The sequence below is a fragment of the Opisthocomus hoazin genome, chromosome 12 (genome assembly GCF_030867145.1).
Source record: "Opisthocomus hoazin isolate bOpiHoa1 chromosome 12, bOpiHoa1.hap1, whole genome shotgun sequence".
Classification (NCBI taxonomy): domain Eukaryota; kingdom Metazoa; phylum Chordata; class Aves; order Opisthocomiformes; family Opisthocomidae; genus Opisthocomus; species Opisthocomus hoazin.
In genome coordinates this window covers 5,202,675-5,226,156 of record NC_134425.1, presented here as the reverse complement: position 1 = coordinate 5,226,156, position 23,482 = coordinate 5,202,675, and the positions used below count along the sequence as shown (strand labels likewise).

Below are 23,482 nucleotides of genomic sequence, written 5' to 3'. Positions count from 1 at the left end.
TATATTGTGACCTACATGCTTGTGATCATTTATGAAATCCAAGATTTAAAAATACATTGGACCTTACTAATTCCTTGCCTGCTTGCACTGAAAGCCATGGAGGTGGTTTGGATACGGGTACGCTGGGCCAAACCTCTCGTCCAGGGAAGTCGGTGAGAGTTTTGCCATAGCTTAAATGGAAACAAAATAAGTCCTATTCTTTTTGATAACTGCCCTAATAATAGACCTGGCCAAAGTAATCCCTAGTGCAACCCTGTTGACCTCTGTGGAGTTACACCAGGGGTGTACACTGGTGTGATGTGTGGAGAGGAGTCATGGGAGCCTGCACGCTGTAGTAAGATGCTTCTGCTGCGTATCCACAGTACTCGGTATCAAAAACATCCGGAGGTGTGAAACCAGCAGGCAAATGAAGACAAAGCGTTGTGCGCTTCTGGGTGCGTGCACGTACCTCTCCTGGTCAGACGGCCTTCCCAGAGTGATGGCTCCGTAGCTTTTGGAGGAGTTACTCCAGTTTCTACCTGTATAACTGAAATCGGAATTAATCTATTTGTGGGTTAACAAAATCTTTAAGAACAAAGTGCATATTTAAGTAGAAGAAGTATGCGGGCACGCACACACAGGATCCGTATGCGAAAGCATAAGGGAGGCTGGGTCTCTCAAGCACGGTGTGACGAGATGGGGCAGTGGGTGCCGGGCTGTAGCTGTCACCGGTCGTGCCCCGTGCCACTGCTGCCCACGCCGACTTGGCCGAGTTTCCCTGTTACATGACATGTAATAAATTGGTGAGTACACCTAGTCCTCCCGGCACGTCAGCTTGTTCCCCTGTGCTGTGCTGACATTAAATGCATAATCCAGTGACTGAAACAGGGAAGTGTTGTCGGTCCCTCTCATCCCTGGTGTAACTCCATTGATACAGAGTCACACCAGGCTGGTGGCTCTCCTAAGCCACTGTGATAGCGGGGAGGAGCTGCAGAGCTGGAATTAAACTCCAGAGTTATGAACTCATTATCTCCATGCTCTGTCCACCAAACTGCTGCTCCTTCACCTCATCTGCTGCCACTAGCGCGTACTTTCATTTTTTGATGCTTAGAAATGACACCTGTAAACGTTCTAGCAGGGTTTGCTTTTTGGTTTTACCTGATTTGCTCTCGCTTGAAGCTCTGCCAGGCGGGACGGCGATTAGCTTCGCATGCGTGCAGGGTTGCATTCCTTACGGATGCGGTCACCGGGACGGCTGCCTGCCCGTCAGAGCCAGGCACCGGGACAGAGCGGCTGAGCAGCCGTGCTCCGGTGTTCACCTGCGCCGTGTTGCTGTCGCTCCGCTGCAGTACGGCATGCCTCCAGAGGCTAGGATTGCTGCTCTTCTGTCTGCTGAGGACCACGTCAAGCAGAACCTGGAAGGGGGCCTGCACACGGGTGCTGGGAAGCCGTTGTGCAGCGTTTGCACCGTTACTCTGGGTCAGGCTCGGAAGGGGTCGGTTGGCAAGCGCTGGAAACTGCGATTTGCACCGCAAAGCCGAGAGGCTGGAGGGATCCCGGTGCAAAGGGCAGGCTCCCGTTACGCCTCTCTCCTAATGGAGCACAGATGCTGCCAGCGCCGCAGGTAATCCCTTTGGATCTGGGAGATGCTTCTGCAGCAGCAGATCTCCCTCTCGAGAAAGCAGACAATGAAATCCAGGGACTCTTTTTAACCTCTTTGGTGTCGTGCTATGTTGCGCCAACGAGTTGTGCCAGTACAATTTACACCGAAGGCAGCAGCTTTGGTGGCTGGGGAGTGTGGTGTGCCCCCGGGAGACCGCTGCCTGAATTCTGTCGTCGCAAAGCTTACATACAATTCCGTGGACAAATTTGGCTAGTGGAACTCCGTGGGAATCAGCAGATGACAATAGAGAGAAACTGGGTCCTCTGCTTGTGCTGGGGTTGTCTGGGAGGGAACGAGGGCTGAATTTTGGCCAGTAGTGCTTAACGCTGCTGTTGAATGAGGAAAAAAATTCAGTGACTGCTTTTTAATCTTGTGGGGACGGGGAGTAGGGGAAATCACGCATGGATTTGTAACCATTTCCAAACATACTTCCTTTTCTGTTCACATCCAGTTATATTCTGTTTGCAGATGCAAGGGTTAAAGCGGGGGCCTGCTTCTGCTTTCAATTAAATCAAAGGATTTTTTGGCCTTGACTTCACTGGGACCAGAATCAAACCCATGACCATAGTACTGTATCTAAGAATGAATCTCTCGCCATCGCATAAAAAAGCCAGGTTCAGCTTTGCAGTATCTCATCAGAACCCAGCAGTTAACAGTTTTCTTACTATCTTTAAATTTTTGCCTCGCTTAATTCCACAGGGTGGGTGTCCTCGGTGCAGCGGGTGTACTGCTGTCTCCCTCCTGGGCGCAGGCTCCCACTCCGTACCCCCCAGACAGGGGCTCCCCCGTTTTTGGGGCGCGTGGCCGGGGAGCCGGGCTCTTCCCAGCGGACGTGTCGGCGGGTCGCTCCCGCTCCGTCGCTGCTCTCCGGCTGCGCTGACAAAACACCCGCTGGAAATGCCTCTTCGCTTCTCCCTGTCATCGGCAGCGGCTTGGGCTCGCCAGCAAGAGCTGTCACACAGGACTTCCTGCTTGGTCTGGAGCTATGGGCTTTGGTGGTTTTTTCCCCTTCAAAATAGCTTTTTCACAAATCGCTGTTGACGTGCTCAGTTTCTTGAAGTGAATGGCCAGGAAAAATATGTTGGGTACAGCTTAATCAAATGTAAGAACAAACAGGACCATCATTCATTCTTCATTTTATGTGTGATAACAAGAATAGTGGATGTAAATTCTCAGTCACCTGCTTGCAGAGAGTTAGAACCAGTGACAGTCCACCTGTACCTCCCCGCAGCGTCGTCGCGCCGGAGCGAGCGGTGGTGCGAGCTGTGGTGTGGCGCGCAGGGGTGTAACGTCAGCGGTGTTACGCTCTGGGACTGGGCGGGATGGGTGTAGTGACGGACGGACGGATGCGCTGCAGGAAAAGCAAATAGAGGAAGAATGTAAGAGAGCCAATTTTTTCCATATTGTCACTCTCGGCAACAGAAGAGCTTCAGCAGTTCCACGATTCGGCGTACCACCCTCCCGCCCAGGCAGCGTGGTCGCGTGCTTTTGAGCAGGAGGCTGGTGCGTCCCTGCCGCTCTGCGTCGGTGTTCCTGCTCATCCCGGGCACCGCAGGGCCCCGGCAGCCCCTGTCTGCGAGCTCAGTCCTGTGGATCTGGAAATAAATAAAAGGATCGTTGGGAAAAGCTGCTGAGCTTTTGTATGTCTGGGGTCAGAAGTAAAGGGCTGTGGCTCAAGCAGTTTAAACACGCTAGCTGTTGGCACGAGCAGCAGGTACCAAAGCGAATGCCTTCGCTGTCACCGTTTATGCTTTACAACGGGTTGTGCGGCCGGCGTGTCTCCGTCCCTTTCCCTCCCGCTGTGGGCTGCAGCGTGCTGGTTTCGCAGCACCCACACATGCAAAGGGTGCGGAGGGCCGGGCGCACAGCCTGAGAGGTAAACGAGTTACGTCTGAAATTTTCCCTGCCTTCACTGAGTCCCAGTGGGAGTTTCGCTCTTGACTTCAATGAGCGAGGATTTAGCCCATTTATATTAAAACAAAACTAGTATCTGCATGTTTTCCAGCCTCCCAGCATGCCCAGTTGTATGTGGGCGATGACAATGGAGCAATGTCCAGATCTAGTCAGGTCTGAAAATCTTGGTAAAAACACGGAGTTAGCTCCCAGCCGGAGTTACAGCAAGTAGGCGAGGAGCGAGGGAGCTGGCGTGGGGTGCACCCCTGTTCCCATCGAGACCCTGCTAGCACCACAATCTAGGGGGAAGGGACGCTTAAAGGAACAGCAAGAAAAGGCTTGTATAGGCAGGAATGTTGTATTTGAATTGTGCATCTTCTCGGGTATTAACGACCTAATTCTGTCGAGCGCCCGCAAATCCCACAGAGTTTGAACTGAAATGCAGTTCTTGCAGGATTAGGGCCTCTGGGAAACTAGGGAACGCTTTGGGAAGCCAAGGTGCTAGTTTAGGAGTTTGTTTTAATTTAAAGAATTTGCTCCTGCATTGATTTTTCATGGCCAGAATTTGGTGTAAGTTCTCTGTTGAGAAAACATGAAAGGCCAAGAACCCTCGCAAGGCTCCAGTCAGAGCAGTGGCAGCAATGGCATGACAAAAATAGGATACTTCTAGCCATGTAAGTTTGTGTTAGTATTTTTAATCATCTTCACCGATTATTTAGACATTAGTCCGGTTAGAATGAAGTAAAAGACACAAGAAGAGCAAAAGTAACCTGAACTTTATACTAGAAGAAATGCTAGTGCTGGAAATCCAGCTGACAGATGCTGCTTTAACTTCAGATGTATGTCCACACTTGAACACGGAGAGAGGAGTTCCCGAGCAGGTCGGTATTGCCCACAGTGTTTGCGCTTCTGTGCAGTTACCTGGACTTTGGCATGTTTCACTGAAAGGCTAATTTAGCTCCTACCGCTAACAAGTTCTGTGTTTTGCGGGTTCGTGTTATATTGTAATGCTATTTGGTTACTTTTGTTAGACTGCGCACCTCGGCCAGGCTCTGCCCTGCTGGCTCTCCGCAGGCAGTTACTGCTCGGTCGGAAGGGGGGTGGCGGAACGGGCCCGGCGTGAACGGCAGCGGCGGCGAGCTCTGCTCCGCGGGCAGCTCAGCCCGGCCGAGCGAACGCCAGCGGTGTGGGGAGGCATCAAGGAGTCATGGGAGGCTCTTTGTCACTGTCCCCGTCGCAGCGGATGGACAAGCTGTGCTGGTGGCACCTGGGGAACTTCTGATGGAGAAATGCAAATTCCACCTGTATTTGGAAGTGACATTTTTTTCTTGTTAAGTGCAGCAAATGCATTTCACAGAATCACAGAATGGTCGGGGTTGGCAGGGACCTCTGTGGGTCACCCAGTCCAACCCCCTGCCCAAGCAGGGTCACCCAGAGCAGGCTGCACAGCGCCGCGTCCAGGTGGGTCTTGAATATCTCCAGAGAAGGAGACTCCACAGCCTCCCTGGGCAGCCTGGGCCAGGGCTCCGTCACCCTCAGAGGGAAGAAGTTCTTCCTCATCTTCAGCTGGAACTTCCCAGGCTTCGGTTTGTGCCCATTGCCCCTTGTCCTGTCGCTGGGCACCACTGGAAAGAGTCTGGCCCCATCCCCTTGACACCCACCCTTCAGATATTTATAAGCATTTCTAAGGTCCCCTCTCAGCCTTCTCTTCACCAGACTGAACAAGCCCAGCTCCCTCAGCCTTTCCTCATAGCAGAGATGCTCCAGTGCCCTCATCATCCTCATAGCCCAGTTTCGTAACTGAAGGCTGAAGTAAATGTGGCGGGATGCTGATGTGCGTAGCGAGTGAGCGCTGTTCTGTCTGTACGTGTCTGCTTCCCCTGCCTGTAACTGTGGTTACACACCGAATGCAATGAAAGGATTCCTAATGCAGCAATTAACATACTAGAAACTGTTTGTTTAGTGAAGTCTTTTTATAGCTGTTGAAATAACACACTAAAATATACAAGTGCTACTTTAATAAGGCAAAATGAAATGGCTAGCCTGGCGGAGGGCTGGGTTCTGCCGCCGTTCCTCATGGCTAAGCAGCGCTTTGCTCCTGAGCTGCTGAGTCCCCGCGAGACGGGTGGCAGAAGCCCAGCCCCGGGCGGCCAACACGCTGCTGATAAATGTGGGGTGAGCGGCCAGAGCTGGTGGGCCTAGCCCCAGTATCCCAGTGAGGTGAAGGGCTTGGGATTAATCCCCTTGTAAACCTGGAAGGGGTCTGAAACGCCTGCAAAGGAAAGCACGTGGGAGCCTCAGTTCCCTGGGTCGCTGGTCTGCTCGTTGTAGTTGTTTGACCACTCCTCCTCCTCCTCCTCCCTCAAGGCCGGACGGGGTGGTTGGCCGCACGGGTGCGGGACCAGGGTTGCTCTTAATGCAAGAGAATCGTTTAATGCAGGAAAAGACACTGGCTTCTCTACCTGGGATTAGCATTTCCAACTTCTGTCTTAACTGCTAATTTATGTATAAGCAATACTGTCTCTGCAAATGAAAAAATAAGTGTCAGGTATCAAAATCTGAAAATACATACATATTTCCTTGAAATTATGTATCAAACAGTCACTCGCCAAAGTGTCGTAAGTGTGGAGATTGGCTGTCAGCAACAGGCGGAAGAGAAAGACCTGTAGGATCTCCTCTCCTTACCGTGAGTGCTTTGTGGTATTTCAGCAATAACATGTAATGTCTGCTTCAGTGGATTTTACTACCTGTTGCTTCAGTGGACTTTAATTGATAGTAACAGAGGACTGAAAACATAATTGTCCATGCCTTTGTTTTAACTACAAAATCTGTTACATATCTAATTTTGCTTTTTAGTGATAGTATAGAAAGAGAAAAATAAATCCTTCCAGAACTTCCTAAGGATGATTCTGCGTGGTAGATGATAATGTTCTTTCTGGATTATTGACTTTTAAAAATACATGTTGATGCTATATAGACTAGCTCTGATCTATTGCAAAAAAAGATATTCTAGCCTGAACAGCAAAATATGAAGTATTAAATCTAGGTAATAGATGCTGCAGTTCCTTCAGGTGCTTAATAGTTAATGAGTGTAATATCCTTCACAAGCACTGCAAAGTGAGCATATGGCTCAAAAAACTCCTATGGCGTTCCAGGATCAGCGTTGGAAGGCAGGAACAGAAGGTGACAGGAACCAGAGATGAATAAACCTGTTACCTTGTGAGTTGCCTCCTCCATCCCTCTGCTGAGATCGGACTGTACGACTTCATGCTCTTTTCCTGATAAAAACTGAGAGAGGGCTTTTGGGGTACAGGCTTTGGTATCCCCATTTCACGGGTCAGTTTGGCACTTGGCTCTCTGTGGTCGCTCAGTTGTGCTGTCAGGGTGGAGGGGTCCGGGGCTGGGCAATGCCCGTAGGATGCTGGCGTCTGAGGATGCTCTGCTGAGATGCGGCTGCTCTCCCCGGCCTTGCAGGAGTGGTGGGAGAAGGTGGTGGAGGTGGCTCGAGCACGTGCGGAGCGGTGACCTGCCTAACACGGCAGGCTTGGTGCCTGCACCCCATCCAGGACTGCAAATCCGTGCCTGATTTGGGCGTGCTTCTGGCAGAAACCCACTTTGGGGCACCTCATTGTGTCTTCGGGCACGTGAACCAGTCCCAAAGCACGTGTGGCTGCTTGGATTTCGTAGTTGGCAGAGCAGCGGTTTGTACTTCAGACTCAGACTCTCCCCTACACGCACTTTTTCCCACCACTGTGCAAATAAAAGATTTAAAAGATGCTTGCTACAAATTCTCCCCAGCTCGAACATCCCCCGAGCCAGGCGTACACCCGAAGCAATCTGGGCTGGCCAAGATGTTATCTTTGATCGGGATGGAAGCCGTGGCGGAGCTGTGAGGGTGCACGGAGCCCGCACAGCGTTTGTGCAGCGTGCCGCAGCCAGGTCCGCTGCGCTGCAGACGCTGCCTCTCCTTCGCGCCCTTTCCCATGAGGGGAAGCCCCAGAATGGCTTAAAATCACCGGTCAGGTAACAGGGCGTGAAGGTGTGGTAGAACTGTACAACAGAGGTTTGTTTATGGACTTTCACCCTAATTATAGCTGCGGTTATAAATTGAGGCAGATCAGAACGCGGAGTGCAGCCAGACGCAGCCTTTAGCGACGTTCCTCGCTGTACGGGGCGTGCAGGGCACATGTCCCCTAACACACCTCCACAGGGAAAGCAGCTCCAGGTGCTTCCTCCATCACAGTTTGCTTTGCTGGGAACTTGTGCACAAACCCGATCGGTTTTACAGTAAAAAATAATGGAAATGTGAAAAACGCTACAGTAATCATAGAATCATTAAGGTTGGAAAAGACCTCGTAAGATCGAGTCCAGCCGTCACCCCAGCACCCCCATGCCTGCTAAACCATGTCCCCAGGTGCCACGTCTACACGGTTTTTGGACACCTCCAGGGATGGGGACTCCTCCACTGCCCTGGGCAGCCTATGCCAATGCCTGACCACTCTTTCAGTAAAGAAATTTTTCCTAGTACCTAATCTAAACCTCCCCTGACACAAGTTGAGACCATGCTGCTGCGGCTGGGATGTCACAGTGCCAGCGGAGAGCCGGCTCGGCCCGCGGGCAGGGCTGCAGCCGCGTCCCCTGCTCCCTCCCGGCAGTTGCTGCCCTGCGACAGGGCAGGGCACGGGCTCACACCAGCCGCAGCGACGCGGGCGGCGGTGCCAGACGCAGCGTCGGGCGCTCCGGTCTCTCGAGCACCTCTGCTCCAGTTCACAGCATTTTTTCTCTTCCAAGCAGATAACAGTATCTATCCTACCCACCTTGAGCAAATATTTAAGAGATAAGCAGCACCGTTTGAGCTCAGCAGCAGTGCCTGGACTCTGCTCATAAGCCTGGGACACTTTGCTAACGTGTCCCGTGGGGCAGCTCCAGGTCACGCTTGGCGTCCCAGCTCTACACAACCCTCTTCCTCCTCTCTGCAGCATTCCCCACGACCGCCTCCTCCTCCTCCTCCTCCGGCTCCCTGGCGAGGCCCAGCAGCCAAGCACCGCTGACAGCCGCCCTGTACACCTGGGGAGAGCTGCAGAGCCGGCGTCGGCGTCACTGCGCGTCGGCGCTGCGTGGATGCAGCACGAGGTGCAGGGAGCAGCGGCAGGTACAGCGCCGAGCGGAGCGCAGACCTGTGTGCGGGCAGGGCTCGCGGACACGCAGTTCGCTCTTCTTCCCCTCTCCTCCTGCAAAATTAGGAGAGAGACTCATTTTAGCGACAGTTTGCTGAAATGCGCAGTCCCTGCTGATTTGACATTGGGCAGGAGAAGTGTCTACAGAATCAATTTTTAATAAGTGTAAACAACTAAATTATGAATGACAAAAATATCACTGAACAGTTAAATATTAATCAGGTAATTACTTGAATTAATACTTTTAGTGCAGTGTTGTGATAGCAAGTTTTACTGACGCGGGGTGGCTGCGCTGGCGGGGCGGCTGCGGGGGGATGGGACGGCTGCAGCCCCCGGCACTGGGGAGCAGAGGGCTCGGCGGGTGCTCACCACAGCCCCGGCCACCGCCTGCCCCACGGGTCCCACCGCACTGGGTGCCCCTCTTAAAGCCCCTGCAGCCAGGCCTGCTGAGAAAAACTCCTGTTCAGAAAGAGAGTTGTCGAGAAAATGGCTAAACTGGCCCCAAACCAGAAAGCACTCCCCCAAAAAAACCCCTCCTGTCCCAAAGTGCTGTTAGACCCCCCCAGCAGCGGGGCTGGGATGTGCGGAGCCGTGGCTCTCGGGAATACCACGGGTGCTCCCGGGGCAGTCGGGTGCAGAAAGCCCTGTCTGCTGCTGGGACGGCGTGGGGCGAGTTTAGGGACGAGGTGATGTGCCACAAGGCTGGGGCTGTAGCCGCTGCCCAGGGCCCCCCATGCTCCCACCTCGGCGGGCGCTGCGGGGACCTGGTGCGGTGGGAAAGGGGCGGCAGGCGTCACAGGGGGTGCGGGTGGCAGCAGCCATCTGTGGGTGCTTGCGCGGAGCACGCAGCTTCGTCCCCTGCCCAAGAAACGAAGGAAAGAATTCACTGGCGCTCTTGTCCTTGTGGGTTGGCTGGCTGCGTTGTTTGTTTTTAATCTAATAAAAGGAGATCTGAATATCCCGGTGAAATCGGTACAAAGCCAGAGACTCGCCTGTTGGCGTTTTGGCGAAACATTATTGGAAATGCAAAAGCCTTCAGCGGGAACAGCAGAAGCACAAAGCAGTGGTAGAAGTGGGATCAACAGGTTGTGTCTTGGATGTTGGGAGGAGCGGGGAAGAGCATCCAGCCGGGGCTCGAGACCCGCCGGGCTGGAGGCTGGATGGCAGCCGGACGTAGCGCTGGCCGGAGCAGGGCCCTGCGAGGGGCGGCTGGGCAGCGGCGGGGAGGACGGTGCCAGCAGGGAGGACAGTGGCGGCAGGGCAGGTCCCACCGAGCAGGAGGGACAGGCGGCGGGGAGGAGATGGCGTGAGCATGGCAGGAGCTGGCCATGCAGGCGGAGGCAACGGAGAGGCGAGCTTGCCATCCTTAGGCTTGGATTGATTGGATTGACCCCAGCTCTGTCTGCTCCCGGTCTGGAAATCAAATCTTGGGAATAACTTTTAAGAGTGTTTTAGACCAGAAAGTGAGGCATCTGTTGCAAAAGGTGGGAACGCTGAGGAAGTGCTCCTTGCTCAGACTCGTCTATCGCTGTGGGATCCAAGCGCGGCTCTTTTTGCCTCGTCTCTGTTGTCCCATGGCTCCCACCTCTTCGCAAACGTCACTGGAAGGACCATTCCCATGTGCCGTATGCAAGAGCCTCCTGAAAACACCATTACAGAATCACAGAATCACAGAATGTTTGGGGCTGGAAGGGACCTCTGCGGTGAAGTTGGTTCTTGGAACATAGCAGCCCCCTAAAACATCAAATAAATCCTGAAACTATTCATCACTCTGTTTTTGGGGTGGCAGTTAAGTCTTTCAACACTCTGCAAGTTTCTTTCCCCAGCAGTAATTTTGCTGGTGAAGAAATACAGCTCAGGGCACTCCACAAAGGCCTCAAAATTCATGTTTTTGTTTTCATTACCAAAAAAATGCTTCGCTACATTAAAGGGCAGCCCATGAAAGTTTTGTGCCCAGTGTTCCCTGCACCCTGTCGTTGGCAAGCCTTTGGCCGTACGCGCGGCGGAGCCGAACAGCAGCCGGCACGTTGCCTCTGCGGGCTGCGTGGAGAAAGGGCAGCCAAGGGGAGGAGGTTGAAGCCGCAGCCCCGCTTATCTGGGTGTAAGATCTCACAACTTCCAATGGCCACGCAAATTTACTCCGTTAACGTACCGCACGGACGCGTCAGCCGCTCTGTCAGTGTTTCCTCTGGTCTCAGTCTAACCCAGCACAGCACACGGTTTCATGCGCGTGTCTAAGGACGTAAATGAACTGTCTGCTTCCTGGAATAAAATCTAACATTCTGCAAAGCAGTATCTTTAACCATCTCAGGCAAATGGCCCTAAAATAACAACAAAAAAGAAAATAATTCCTGGAGGCTTACCAAACCTTGGGATTATATAAATGAAACGTTGCAGCATGAGCTGGATGGTGTTTTCTGATACTGTTGAAAAGCCAGAGGTCGAAGAAAAATAGTGAGCGTACCATAATCAGGGTTTAGGGGAGCATTTGGTTATTCTTCTCGTAAGTAACTCAGGCTGGCCGGATGCCGGCACGGGCACGAGAGCTGGCAGTGAAGCCTGGAGCTGGCGTAGGAGGGCAGACAGGTTTTCAGCTGAATTCAGCGGGGACTTGCTAAGTCCAGTTTTATTTAATATCTCCACAGTTAATTTAAAAATAAACGGCACGTTAATTAGATTTGCAACTAGATTAGCAAGTCGGGCGATCAGGCCGAGGTGCGGCTGGGGAGAGTGAACCTTGCCGTGCTGCACGGACCCGCAGTCCAACGTGAGCGGTGCGGGGCGCAGCGGTGGCACCGGCCCCTTCCCATCACTGGGGCCATGGGCCCCTTCCCATCGCCAGGGCACTGGCCCCTTCCCATCACCAGGGCCAGGCTGCGGCCCCTCGCACCCACTGCCCCACCGCCGGGCTGGGAGCCTTGGGCTGCGGTGGCGATGCCGATGGAGGGAGGCAGCAGGGCTGCGGCCGGTGCCCGCGGCAGGGTTTGGTGATACCCACGGCAGGGCCTGGTCATGGTGAGGGGTGCGGGGGGATGGCGCAGCCGAGCCGAAGGGGCGGCTGGGCAGTGAAACGCAGCCGGCCGCGGGATAGTCGCTCTGGGAAATGGAGTCCTCCTCTCCGGCAGGGTTATTGAAGGCTTGGCTTTGAAACACGAGCCGCTCCGCGGCGGGGAACAATGCTGCGCTGTCAGAGAGATGGACTCAATTACTTAATAGGTCGTCGCTGTCTGTCTCCTGCGATTTTCCTTTCAAGAACATAGATCCAGCCGGGTTATTTCTCATGAGAAGACAAAGCGTTCTGAGAGGAGCCAGGCGTTCGGAGGGGAGAGGCGGGAGGAGCAGCAGCCAGGCAGATGCCCGGTTTGCTTTCTGCAGAGCACGCTCCTCAGGATGTGGAGAAAGCTGGAGTGATGTCGCTGATGTGGTATTTTGGTCCTGTAACCCTCTGATTCCCGGTCTCATAGGTCTCGCTTCCTTTCCTTTGCTCACAGAAGGTCGGCCACGTTGCTTTCTTCTGCCAGGCTCTGATCCCCAGGGCTGCTGGTGGTCCACACAGCGCTGCAGATGCTGCACGCGCCATTGGTTTGCCAGGACACTCGGTGTTGGATGGCCACTTCCCCAGCGCCAACAGGTCCGTACAGCCCATCTCGGTGTATGGCAGCCACTCCTCTCACATGGAAAGGCTTTGGTCAATGGCAGCCAAGCTGGAGGAAAAGCTTGTGGCCAGGAACCCACCTCTGAGTAACAGCACGATTCTCCGTTGGCCGTATGTGGTGGACAGGGATGTATAATGGAGCTGGTGGCGCGTGTTCACTTTTGGACTTGATGATCTCAGAGGTCCTTTCCAACCATAATGATTCTATGGTTCTCCCTGAAACCACTCTGCCAGCCGCGGGGGAGCGTGTCGTAGGCACTTTGCTTGTCGGGGCAGCCCTGGGTCAGCCGCGGGGCTCTCGCAGCAGGCGTGTGCCTCTCTCTGCGTGTGCACACACGTGTCGCGTGCACGCCTATGTCCGCACATGCACACGTGTGTCGGCTGTGTGAGCGTGAGGGTGCACACACGCGTCTAAGGCATCTGTCTCTGTGCGCTCGTTTGTCACCAGGCGAAGACACGGCGTCACCTTACGCACACTGAACTGATGCAGCTAAATTGGCTGGATGCTCTTCAGCCCTGAGGGTGTAACGAGATTTCGCCTCTTTTGCCCATTTCTTTCTCTTTTCTTTTTTCAGAATAAGCCGTCTGTTTAATGGCACAGAGCCTATTGTCTTGGACAGTTTAAAACAACATTATTTCATTGATCGAGATGGTGAAATTTTCAGATATATATTAAGCTTCCTAAGGACATCTAAGCTACTGCTCCCAGATGACTTTAAGGTAAGGAAAGCTGTAGTCGGCAATCCATTTTTTCCTCCCATTCTGTCACTTGTTTTGGTGCAGGTTGGTTTGTGTGTTTGACCTAAACACCCTTAACTAAATGTTGCTGTTTATTGTTAGGGTTTTTAGTACATGTGTATTACACCAGGGATGCTATTATTTAATAAATGGACCAATGGTTGTCATGGATACCATAAAAAGTTAAACGATGGAGCTTACGGCTAAATCAGTTTTTCTAAACTAATTGTATTTTCTCACATTTTTAGCTTATTTATCAGGGTATAACAACAATTAAGAAGCAGCATCAGCAACTAGCACTTACCGGGGTTTAATGCTCAGAACCTGGAAGAAATGTTTTAAATTTGATACTTAGAGGACTTAAATTGTATAAATCTTATTCTTGTTGGTATAAAAAAGAAACACCCCTAAACAAGCCCGTGAGGATTTGTGTTAGATACAACCGATGCAGCTACTTCGATTTCAGGATGTAATCTTTTACACAGTTTATGAATGTCAAGATATTCTTGGGAGATGGAATTTACCGAGGGCTTTTTAAGGAGCAATACGTGTTTTCTATGAAATGATGGCGCTGGTTGTTGCTTTGCAAGTCCTGCTTGTTCAAACGCTCTCCTCCTAGCCTTGTTTATTTGGCTTTGCACTTAGGAAACTTGCAGCATTGTCATTCTTATGTACGAAAATTAGAAGACAAAAGTGTCCCAAACTATAGATGACAAGATTCAACAAAAGCCCTGACTTCAGGATGAAATGATGAATGCGTTGGGATGGCAACGGGGATCTGCGCAGTCAGAGGCCGTGGAGCGTGGCTGCGCCGTGCGGGGAGACGTCACGTTGCGTGCTGGCCTAGGTAGGCGAGATACTTTGGCCAGGCGTGACCGAGTCAGTCCCCATTGCTGGTTGCTGCGGTGGCTTCCGCCTTGGAGCACAGCTGGTGCCCGTGCTGCAGACCGCTCCTCAGCCGTCCGTGCCCAGGGTAGGGGCACAACCACGGCTGAGCCCGGTAAGGGCTGTTGGCAGCTCTTGTCGAGCAGGCGCGCTGTGCGGGGGGAGCAGGGAGAGGTCTCGGCACTCAGGGTGGCTCTGGAGCTCCGGCCCCGAGCACCAATCAGCCGGGGAGGCTGGGCGGCCGCGGAGCAGGGCAGGAGCCAGGGCACCGACGGGTGGGTGCGAGCAGAGCTCTGTGCAGAGCAGTGAGAGCAGAGACGCAGGCGGGAGCTGAAGGCCAGGCCGGTCCCGCGGCTGGTAAGGCGGATCGGGCGAGGGCGGCGGGTGGAGAAGCGGCACGGGCGAAACGCCAGAGGGATGCTTCCACGGCAGCGTTGTGGACACTCCAGTGGGACGAGGAGGCGTGAGAAGAGGGCAGAAGAGATGTAGCTCGAGCTGATCGTGGCCTCAGCGGCACCCAGGTTTCAGAGGTGCCGTGGAACGAAACCGGCAGGACTCGGTGGGAGCCTGGAGGCGAGAGTGCCGGTGGATGCCAAGGACTTGCCTGCGCAGCGAGCCGCTGGCAGGGCTGGGAGAGGCTCGGGGCAGCCGGCGCTGTGCCCGGGCTCCGTCCGTTGTTCCAGACCGTCTCTTTGCATAGGGTTAACTGTATTTTATTTAGTTCCTCCCTGGGAGAGCTTTAGAGCAAACCCCAGGCTAATGAGGGCTCAAGAACAAAGCAAAGTACTGCTAGGTAGGGAGTAACTAAATAAAAATGCACAGAAGAATGCACTGCAAAGCTATATTAAAACTGCATTGTAAACGGATTTGACTTCACAGAAATCGTGTAATTTTACCAGCATGATTAAAGTGACAGAAGACAATAATCAAAGGCAGCAAATGGAATCACTCGGTGTTTCTAAATGCAAAACTCTTATTTAAGGTATAAAACCTGACAGGTTTTCCAGTGAGACTTGCATTAAATGTTCTTTATGTCAAACAAAGCATTATCAAGTGTTTTGAATATTTATTAGTTTTTACCCCTTAATTTAATCAAGCAGTTTGTTAGCCTCAAGGTTTAGCCAAGTTGCTTTTCAACTGGAGTTGCTGCTCAGACGGTTGTTTTGGAAAGTTTGGAATGTTAGTACCGCACCAGCGTTACTGTGTGTGCTATTTCAGTGCTGTTTTCAGACTAAGTTGACACCGAAATGCAGAGAAATTGGGGTATGTGTTCCTAGGCTAGTGATTCTTTGTTATCAAGTCTAACCGGTGTGTTTACAGTGAATATTAATTACACTTCCAACTACTCATAAGCCAGAACTTGAAAGTGTTTAGTATCTGACAGGTCTCCCTGCTGAAAGCAACACTCTTAACAGTTCACATCATTGTCCTGGGTTTGGGGGATTTTGAGCCACATGAAGTACACTGAGACATGACCGTGCGTTGTTTGGCTCGGGTCTGCTTTGCAACCAGCCCGTGCTGAGCGAGGCAAAGGTGAGCAGCTGCGCACAGCTCCCTCTCCCTGCACCCGTGCCGAGTCCCGCGCCTGGGACCACAACACCCTGAGCAGCAAACGTCCTGGAGCTGAGCATGGAGCCAGCACCCCCAGAGCAGCAAATGTCCTGGAGGAGGGCATGGATCCAGCACCCTCTGAGCAGCAAATGTCCTGGAGCCAAGCGCGGATCCAGCACCCCCAGAGCAGCAAACGTCCTGGAGGAGGGCATGGATCCAGTACCCTCTGAGCAGCAAACGTCCTGGAGCCGAGCATGGAGCCAGCACACCTGGCCTGGGACACTGCCGGGCTGGAGGGGCTGGCACAGGCACTGCCCCTCCTCTGCAGCCCAAATACCCCTGCCTCGATCTCCCCCTGCCATCAGAGGTGTTTCCCAGGACGTCTGTGAGCAGCACCTGCCCCTTCGCTGCCAACACCTAACTGCACGCAAACCCAGCCCCATCGCACCTACTGGTCTGAGACCCACTCCCTGCCCAGCAGTCGTCAGTGAAAATGGACACGGGCAGTGTGCGTGGTTACTCAGAATCACAGAATCACAGAATGGTAGGGGTTGGCAGGGACCTCTGTGGGTCACCCAGTCCAACCCCCTGCTGAAGCAGGGTCACCCAGAGCAGGCTGCACAGGACCTTGTCCAGGCGAGTCTTGAATATCTCCAGAGAAGGAGACTCCACAAGCTCCCTGGGCAGCCTGTTCCAGTGCCCCGTCACCCTCAGAGTGAAGAAGTTCTTCCTCCATCTAAAGGAGGGCAGGAGCACAAACGCACAGGACATCTGAGTTTCATATGGATTACAGAGGTCACCTGTAGCACCGGAACCACAAGGCCGACACGCTGATTTATTAATACCATTTTAAAATTTGTGTGCTTGCATCTAATTTTAAGAGCTCTCAAACTGACCTTAGCAAAGGGTGCAGTTGTCATCGTAGAAGTGAGCAACTTTCTCTCGTAGCCAGGAGTCATATCTTCACAGCACTAAAATATAAAAGAAACGTTAAGCCAGGATGACAGTTTGTTTTTTCATGTAACAAAGAATAACAAGTGAAAAATGGGCAGAAAGAGCCATTCCCGCCTGTTCGGGAGTCAGCATTGGGTACAGAAATAAAGGACCGCTTTAGTACTGAGCGAACGGCATCAGGCTGACGGGCGATGTGGTTTTATGGTCTCTGCCGGCTCTCTGCCTGCGGTAGCAGACCTTTGCTGACACGCTGGCACTGGTGCGACCTGGCCGCACGCCGTCCGTCCCCTCCCCAGGAGGAGGGCCCCCTCCTCAGAGGTGACCGCAGACTTCAGCCAACGCGAAATCCGCCAGCAAAAAAGCTTTTTCTGCCGAATTAAGAGCAGAAAGTCATTTTGTGAGAGGCAAAAAGCCGCATCTTTGAAAGATCTTTACCCTTCCCATGAGGTTCCGACGCTGCCTGGACACTGCGGCTGGAGAAGGGCCGTGTGCGTCCTGCCTGGCTGGCTGCTCCCTTCTCCCCCGCTGGCGCCGGGGCTGGAGCCTTCGTGCCAGAGGGTGCCGAATCTGTCTGCACTGCCCTATGGCATTACTGTTTCGGCCAGAGGGTGCTGGACCGTGGAGCTCCCGTGGGTCAGGATACTGTCAGTCTAGTCCAAAGCCCAGTGAAGTCAGGTGAAAAGACCCTGGTGAATGCAGTGGGCTTGCGTCCAGCCTCAGGAGCACTGTACCTCTCCCCGCTTGCAGAAATGAAGGACTGGGTTTTATATCACTGTACCAGCTCTTCTAGGCTTTACTGTTGAGTTTTCTTAGCACGTATTCACTTGATTGACCTTACGAATAATATGTTAGTTTATAGTGACTGTGAACACAGATATTCTAAAATTAGTTTTTCAAGACCTACTGAAAACACTGGGAGACTTTCCATTGCCTTCAGTAAGCTCCTGTTCACTCTACAGCATTACATTTTTCCTTAGCTTTGCATGTTTTCCTTTGCTGAAAAAAGAGATGCGTGGGGCCAGCAGACGCCCAGGAGCATTGACAGGCCCCGGCATGCGCCTCTGTAGTGATCACAGTCGGGCGGTGGACTCTGTTGCTCCAGCGTCCCGCACAAGGAGGATGTCAGAAAGTTTGGGGCAGGGCTTGTTTTTTATTTCAGGCCCCTAATCCCTGTAGGGTTAAACCGATCCCATGCTCGGTAAACCCGGGAGCTTCACTGGTGGACAGAGAAAAGCAGCGATGGTTCAGCAGCGAGCGCTGATGTTGGGGAGGGGGGAAGGACCTTCCCTCGGGGGACAAGGCTTTGGGGCTGGTGCTGTCTTACCCCGGAGCAGGTAGTGCAGCCGGTCTCCGTGCCTCTTCGGCTGGCCTGTCCCCAGCTCTGGCTGTTCGCGGTGTGCTTTCTGCATGATGTCTTCTGTAATCTTCCTGCTGTTCTTCATCTTCCAGCTACTTCCCATCAGTGTTTGTTGCCCTCATTTCTGCCCGCTTGCCCTTACCACATTCCTCTCTGTGCCTTCTGCCATCCTTTTTTCTCCCTTAGCAGTGTGGGTATCATCCCAGCCTTAGCAGACATCAAAGACAGGTAAAGGACGGCTGTCCCTTTTGTGATCGGATGTGTCAGTGTGAATATTCATGTGTCTCCAGGCTGCAGGCAGCACCTCTCCACTACCGGAGCTGGGTCCGGGGTGCCAGACTTGAACAGAGCTAACCGCTTTGGTTCAATAATGTCCTGCAGCAGCAGACTTTACAGGTTAATTCCGAGCCGCTGTGGAGAGTCGCACCTTCTTGTGCTGCACCTTCATTGGCCTTTGATTCCCTCTCCTCCCCGAGTCCTCGAGCAGCAGTGCTGCCATTATTTCTCATGTAATTTTGGTGCCTGTTTCTTGATTACTTCTTGTCATGCCCTTCTTCCTGTCCAGACGGTTCCAGCCATTTCGCTCTTGTGATTTTTCATTTAATCTCACTGCAGCGGTGGAGAACTGGCCTTTATGTCCAGGTGTTGACCCTCCGCATGCTCCACAAATAGACGTAGCGTATGGGCGGTGCAGCGTTTCCATCTGCAGACCGGCGCGAGAGCTGGGACGCAGACGGCGGGTCTCTGGGGAGAGGAGCTGCCCCTGATGTTCCTCTTCCCACCGGGAGGCTGGAGGTAGCGGTGGGGCCGGCATCAGCACATGCCCGCCCGGGGCTTCCCCCCTTGCTCTTCCCTGGCTGGGTCTGGTGGGCACGGCCGCTGCCTCAGGTCAGGGGCTGCTGACACCTTTGGCCTGAGCACAGCCTCGTGCATCCAAGCTGAGGTGGGAGGATCTGTCGGAAAGCTGGGGAAAAGTTGTCAGTGAGGGTGCGCAGAAGACATCTCAGTCAGTGACCTGGGAATCGGAGCAGGCTGGGCAGTGGAATTGCCCAGGGCCCAGGTGAGGTGACGGACAAATGGCTGGGAAGAACCATTTCTTTGAAGTTGTTGGAGCGCACAGCTGAGCTCCCAGCCAGCAGGATGGTCACTACCTCCGCATAACTTACCGGCCTCCAAAGTATGCTTTAAAGCCATGAATAATCATGAAGCGCAGGGAGCAGCTGAGCTGCTGGAGCTGCGGTTCCCAGACTCAGCCGAGACAGGTGAGAAGCGAAGCTGAACTGACATCTCTGTCTCGCAGCGTGTGCGAGAGGTGACGGCGAAGCCCAGGAGCTCCTGCTGTAAGATCAGAAGGGAATATCTGAGGCCAAGGGAGAAGATCAGGGCTCAGGACATCTTCTCCTACAAATCAGCAGGCTTTACTTATTGCAACCAGCTATTTTGATTTCTTAATCCAAAAGCAAAGCCTGCTGGCATTGAGCTTGCGGGACAGTAAATGAAAGCACAGTTCAGTGCAGTGGGAACTTCACGGTCAGCTCCAACCGATTCAACGCTAACACGGTGTGGTTTTCTGTGTAGGTGTAAGACGAGGACAAAGTGTGTGGATACCTGTTGCCTTTGCACTCTTGCTGACAGTACATAAGCCTAAGTAGGTCAAACAGGAACAATACTCATTTTTAAAAGAGAACTATAAGCATTTCTAGTTGCTCTCTCTCCCTCTCTATTATTTTTTTTTTTCCCAGGACTTTAATCTTTTATATGAAGAAGCAAAGTATTACCAGCTGCAGCCAATGATTAAGGAACTGGAGCGATGGAAACAAGAGAAGGAACAGAGGAAACATTTCCAGCCTTGTGACTGCTTGGTCGTAAGAGTGACCCCGGATCTGGGGGAAAGAATTGCGCTGAGTGGGGAGAAAGCCTTGATAGAAGAAATCTTCCCCGAGACCGGGGACGTCATGTGCAACTCCGTCAACGCAGGCTGGAACCAGGACCCTACCCACGTTATTAGGTTCCCTTTGAATGGCTACTGCCGGTTGAATTCAGTGCAGGTAATGGCCTTTTGGTGCTGGCTCATCTGTGTGCTGGGGTGGTTTTTTATTATTATTTCTTGTTCAATTATATGCAAATTATTTGCTTCTGCCCAATTACCTTTAGTGCTTATGCTGCAAGGAGACATTTTCTGCCTGGTGAGATCACAGCCTTTCAGGTTTTCCTAAGTCTAAGCAGAAAAATAGATTTAGATTTTGTGTATGTTAGTGCCATGCTGGTCTCATAATGGTGTTATACTGATAAATGCTAATTTTTTCATCAATGTATAGCCTGCAGCAGGTTTTTTTCCCTCCAAAGTGCCCCCAGGAAGAAAGAGAGAGTTCCAAAAACTACAAAAAAAAATCTCCACACCATTTTATAGAAAATGCAACAATGTGTAAATGCATAATTTATGTCTCACTCATAATTAAATGATGGTGCCTGCGGGATGGACTTAAAAAAATTGATCTCTGCACTTTTTTTTTTTTCAAAAGGATGTTCTATAAAAATTGCCCAGAGTATTTTAAACAAAATGTATTTCATTTTATACTCAGAGTTTTGACATTAGGTTTAAAATTAAACCTATGAAACAAAAGAAGATAACTGGACAGATAGGTGGATGGCAGCGGAAATAAATATGTGGCTGATGTGTAGGGAGCAGCCTCGTGGGCACGAAATGCCATTTCGGCAGGGATCGCTGCCGCCGCGGCCAGGGCTGTGGGGCAGCAGCTGCCCGCGGGCTGCGGAGAAGGAGCGGCGTTGGGGACGCTGCTGACTTGTGCCTGGATTAACGCGGGCAGAACAGAGCTGGTGGTTTTTGCCTGTGTGCCATTAAAAGACGCTGCGAATACTGGCAGTACGGAAAGGGAAGGCGGCGTGCGGGCGGGGGAGTGTTGCACAGGCACCGTCCCCTGCAGACGGGCGCTGTGGGAGAGCGGCCGTCACCCCAGTCCATGGTGGTGGTCACAGCGGTTCCAGCACGCCACGCCGCCTGCCTCGTCGGGGCAGCATCCCCCTCCCAAACCGCTCCAAACCCCACCGCGCGGGGCCACTTTCGGTCCGGGGCTCCCGAGCGGTTTATTTGGTCGGACTCCAATGGTCCGGTGCCTGCGGCTGATTTCGTGCAGTCCCCGGCGGTTTCACGTTTGGCAAGGTTTAGGGTGGGCTGCCCAGAACCAGAAGGCTGGGGGTGGGTCGGAGGCAGAGCCGTCTGCCGGCAGCGGGAGCAGAGCTGGATTCGTCGCCGCGTACAGCAGCGGCCGTCGCGTGAGGGCGGGTGGGCAGGGCGGCGTGGTCGCGCCTCAGCCCCGCGGCCCACGCCACGCAGCCGGACGTGTGCGAGAAAGGGGAATAACTGCAGCAACAAAGGGTGACTGCAGGCAGGCAGCGCAGCGCCGGGCGCCCACACGGCTGAGCGCTTGGCGCTGTTTATCCCAGCAGCGTGCTTGGAGTGAAAGCCGAGTGCTAATTATTGTTATTACTCGAATGTGTTTTGAATTCAGTCAAAATTCAGACCGAATCAAAGAGGCTCTTCTTCAGTTCTTGTTGTGAAAAAAAATTTCTGTCAAAGAGTCTGCAGTTTAAATAATACTATTAAATTACATCATTTTACTAAATTACATCATTTTACTATATAATTAATGGAAAGTGTTTTCAAACACTTTCTGAAAAATGATGCATTTCTGAGACCAAAGGCTGATGAAATCAGCAGCTAATTATCATCGGCTCTGATGGACGATGCCCTTCCCCTTCCCAGGATTTTCTGGCAAAACAATATGAAGTCAGAGGCTGGAAGTACAGGGGAGCAGACGCGCAGACTGAGGGGAGGTGGGTTAGAAGGGGAGGCCGTTGGAAGAGCAGAATCGCTCCCGAAGACTCTTGGAGCGCGAGGCGGGCAGCCTGCCCGCTGCCTGCTGCGGTACCGCACTCCTCTGCCTGTGCCTGCGGAATGCGCTTGGTAGCGCGACCGCAATATTGGTAAATTCCTTGGATCGTTGGGAAGTATTTTGATTGCATGTTTTGTGTCAAGAGCTGTGCGTATGAAACAAGGAATGTCAACACTGAGTACGTAGTGGCCGCCGAAAACGTACAGTTGCTCTTAGTTTAACGCCCATTTGTAATTACATATAGGTACAGAGTGAAGACGACTGACGCTGGTTCTTCCGCTCCTTGCAACAGGTTCTGGTGAGATACATGAGCTTTCCTTAGAGGAAATTCTGTGATGCTGGTACACGTTGAGTCTTCATAATCAAGACTGAATTCGTTAGTATTCTGCAAGATTTAAATGGAAGGGAAGAAGGGAAAGTATCATGTTCCTATTTGGAACACCTTCCAAGAAAATCAGAGTCTGTATCTCAGTGTGCTCCGAACCCTGGAAGACAGAGTATATTAAATCCTAGCACAAACCCTCTATTTAATGTGATGTGTGTGGCTCCCTGTGTGTCGGAGAACCACAGCTGACACTCATTTACTTTTTGGCGTATTCTCTTTGGAGATTTACAGGAAAGTAGCTCTGATTTGACTCGGAGACACTTACTGGTTTCCCTCTGTCTGTACCTTACCTTCAGAAACAGCAATGTGCGCAGAGCCAAATTCACCAAGCAGCACTGAAGTCTGCTCATGTCCAGCACGTTGGGTCTCTCTTGTGCACGCACCGGCGCATGCAAACCAGTGCTCTGCATATGTGGCAGCAGCCAGCACGAGCTCAGCCTCACCCAGGCTGCACTTACGGCTCTACAAGATTTCAACATTCTCTGCGTTGTTTCCAGGATTTGGCCTGGTTTGTTTCTTGCTGAGAAAATCGATGATACCAAGGTTTTTAACGCCGGGTCCTTGGAGCGCGCAGGTAGCCGGAACGCGTGGCTCTGCTCCGGGTGCGGTGCTCCGAGTGCAGCGCCTGCCCGGACGGTGCGCGCAGAGAGCCGGCTCGGGGAGCGAGGGCCCTGTGCTCACACGCAGCCGCCCACGGCTCCGCACCGGGGCAAGCCAGGGGCACCCCCGCGCTCGCTTTGTTGTACCGGCAAATTGATTTTAAAAGGTTTTTAGCAAGGATTTTGCAGTCGCGTCTCTCTCTGACACCTGACCTGTCGATCCTCTGCTTCGCTGGCCGGTTGAACGAAGCAGCCTCTTTTCCCGCGGCTGGGTCGCCTCTCGTCTCCGTCGTGCCGGGTCTAGGAACAGGGATACGTAGTACAGTCAAAATGCGCTCCGGCCTGCGAAAGGGCAGCCTGGCGACGTCTCGCTCCTCCTTCCCTCCCACACGCCTGCCCTCCTCTCTGGGCAGGCACCAGCGGCAGTGCCTGCTCCCCGTTTCTGTCCTGCGGGCTGCATTCAGCCCGGACGAAGATGTGCGTTGTAGGCTTGTGCTTTCTCTCCCTTTTACATATCTTCGATAACCCGCACTCCTGCCCCTTCTTTTCATCTCTCCAGGTTCATTATTCTCCCATACACTGAAGTGCTTTTTTGATTTTTTCAGTTCTGCAACTTTCTTACGATATAAAGTATGTAAAAATCAGGGCAAAAGTCAGTGAGCTTCGGCAGACGCGAGCTGCTGAGAAGGTAAATCCCCGTGTCCCGAGGCCAGGCAGGGCTCCTCCGCAAGC

The 23,482-nt window shown here is 52.7% G+C and overlaps 1 protein-coding gene across 4 annotated transcripts in view; it reads left to right on the top strand.

Moving 5' to 3' along the window:
* Nucleotides 1–23,482, top strand: part of KCTD15 (potassium channel tetramerization domain containing 15) — a 43,877-nt gene that overhangs the window by 15,369 nt on the left and 5,026 nt on the right. For all 4 annotated transcript variants that reach the window (XM_075434170.1, XM_075434168.1, XM_075434169.1 and 1 more), the window contains exons 3-4: nt 12,943–13,087; nt 19,595–19,900. In XM_075434170.1, coding sequence (XP_075290285.1) covers nt 12,943–13,087; nt 19,595–19,900 — 451 coding nt within the window. The remainder of the gene's footprint in view (nt 1–12,942; nt 13,088–19,594; nt 19,901–23,482) is intronic.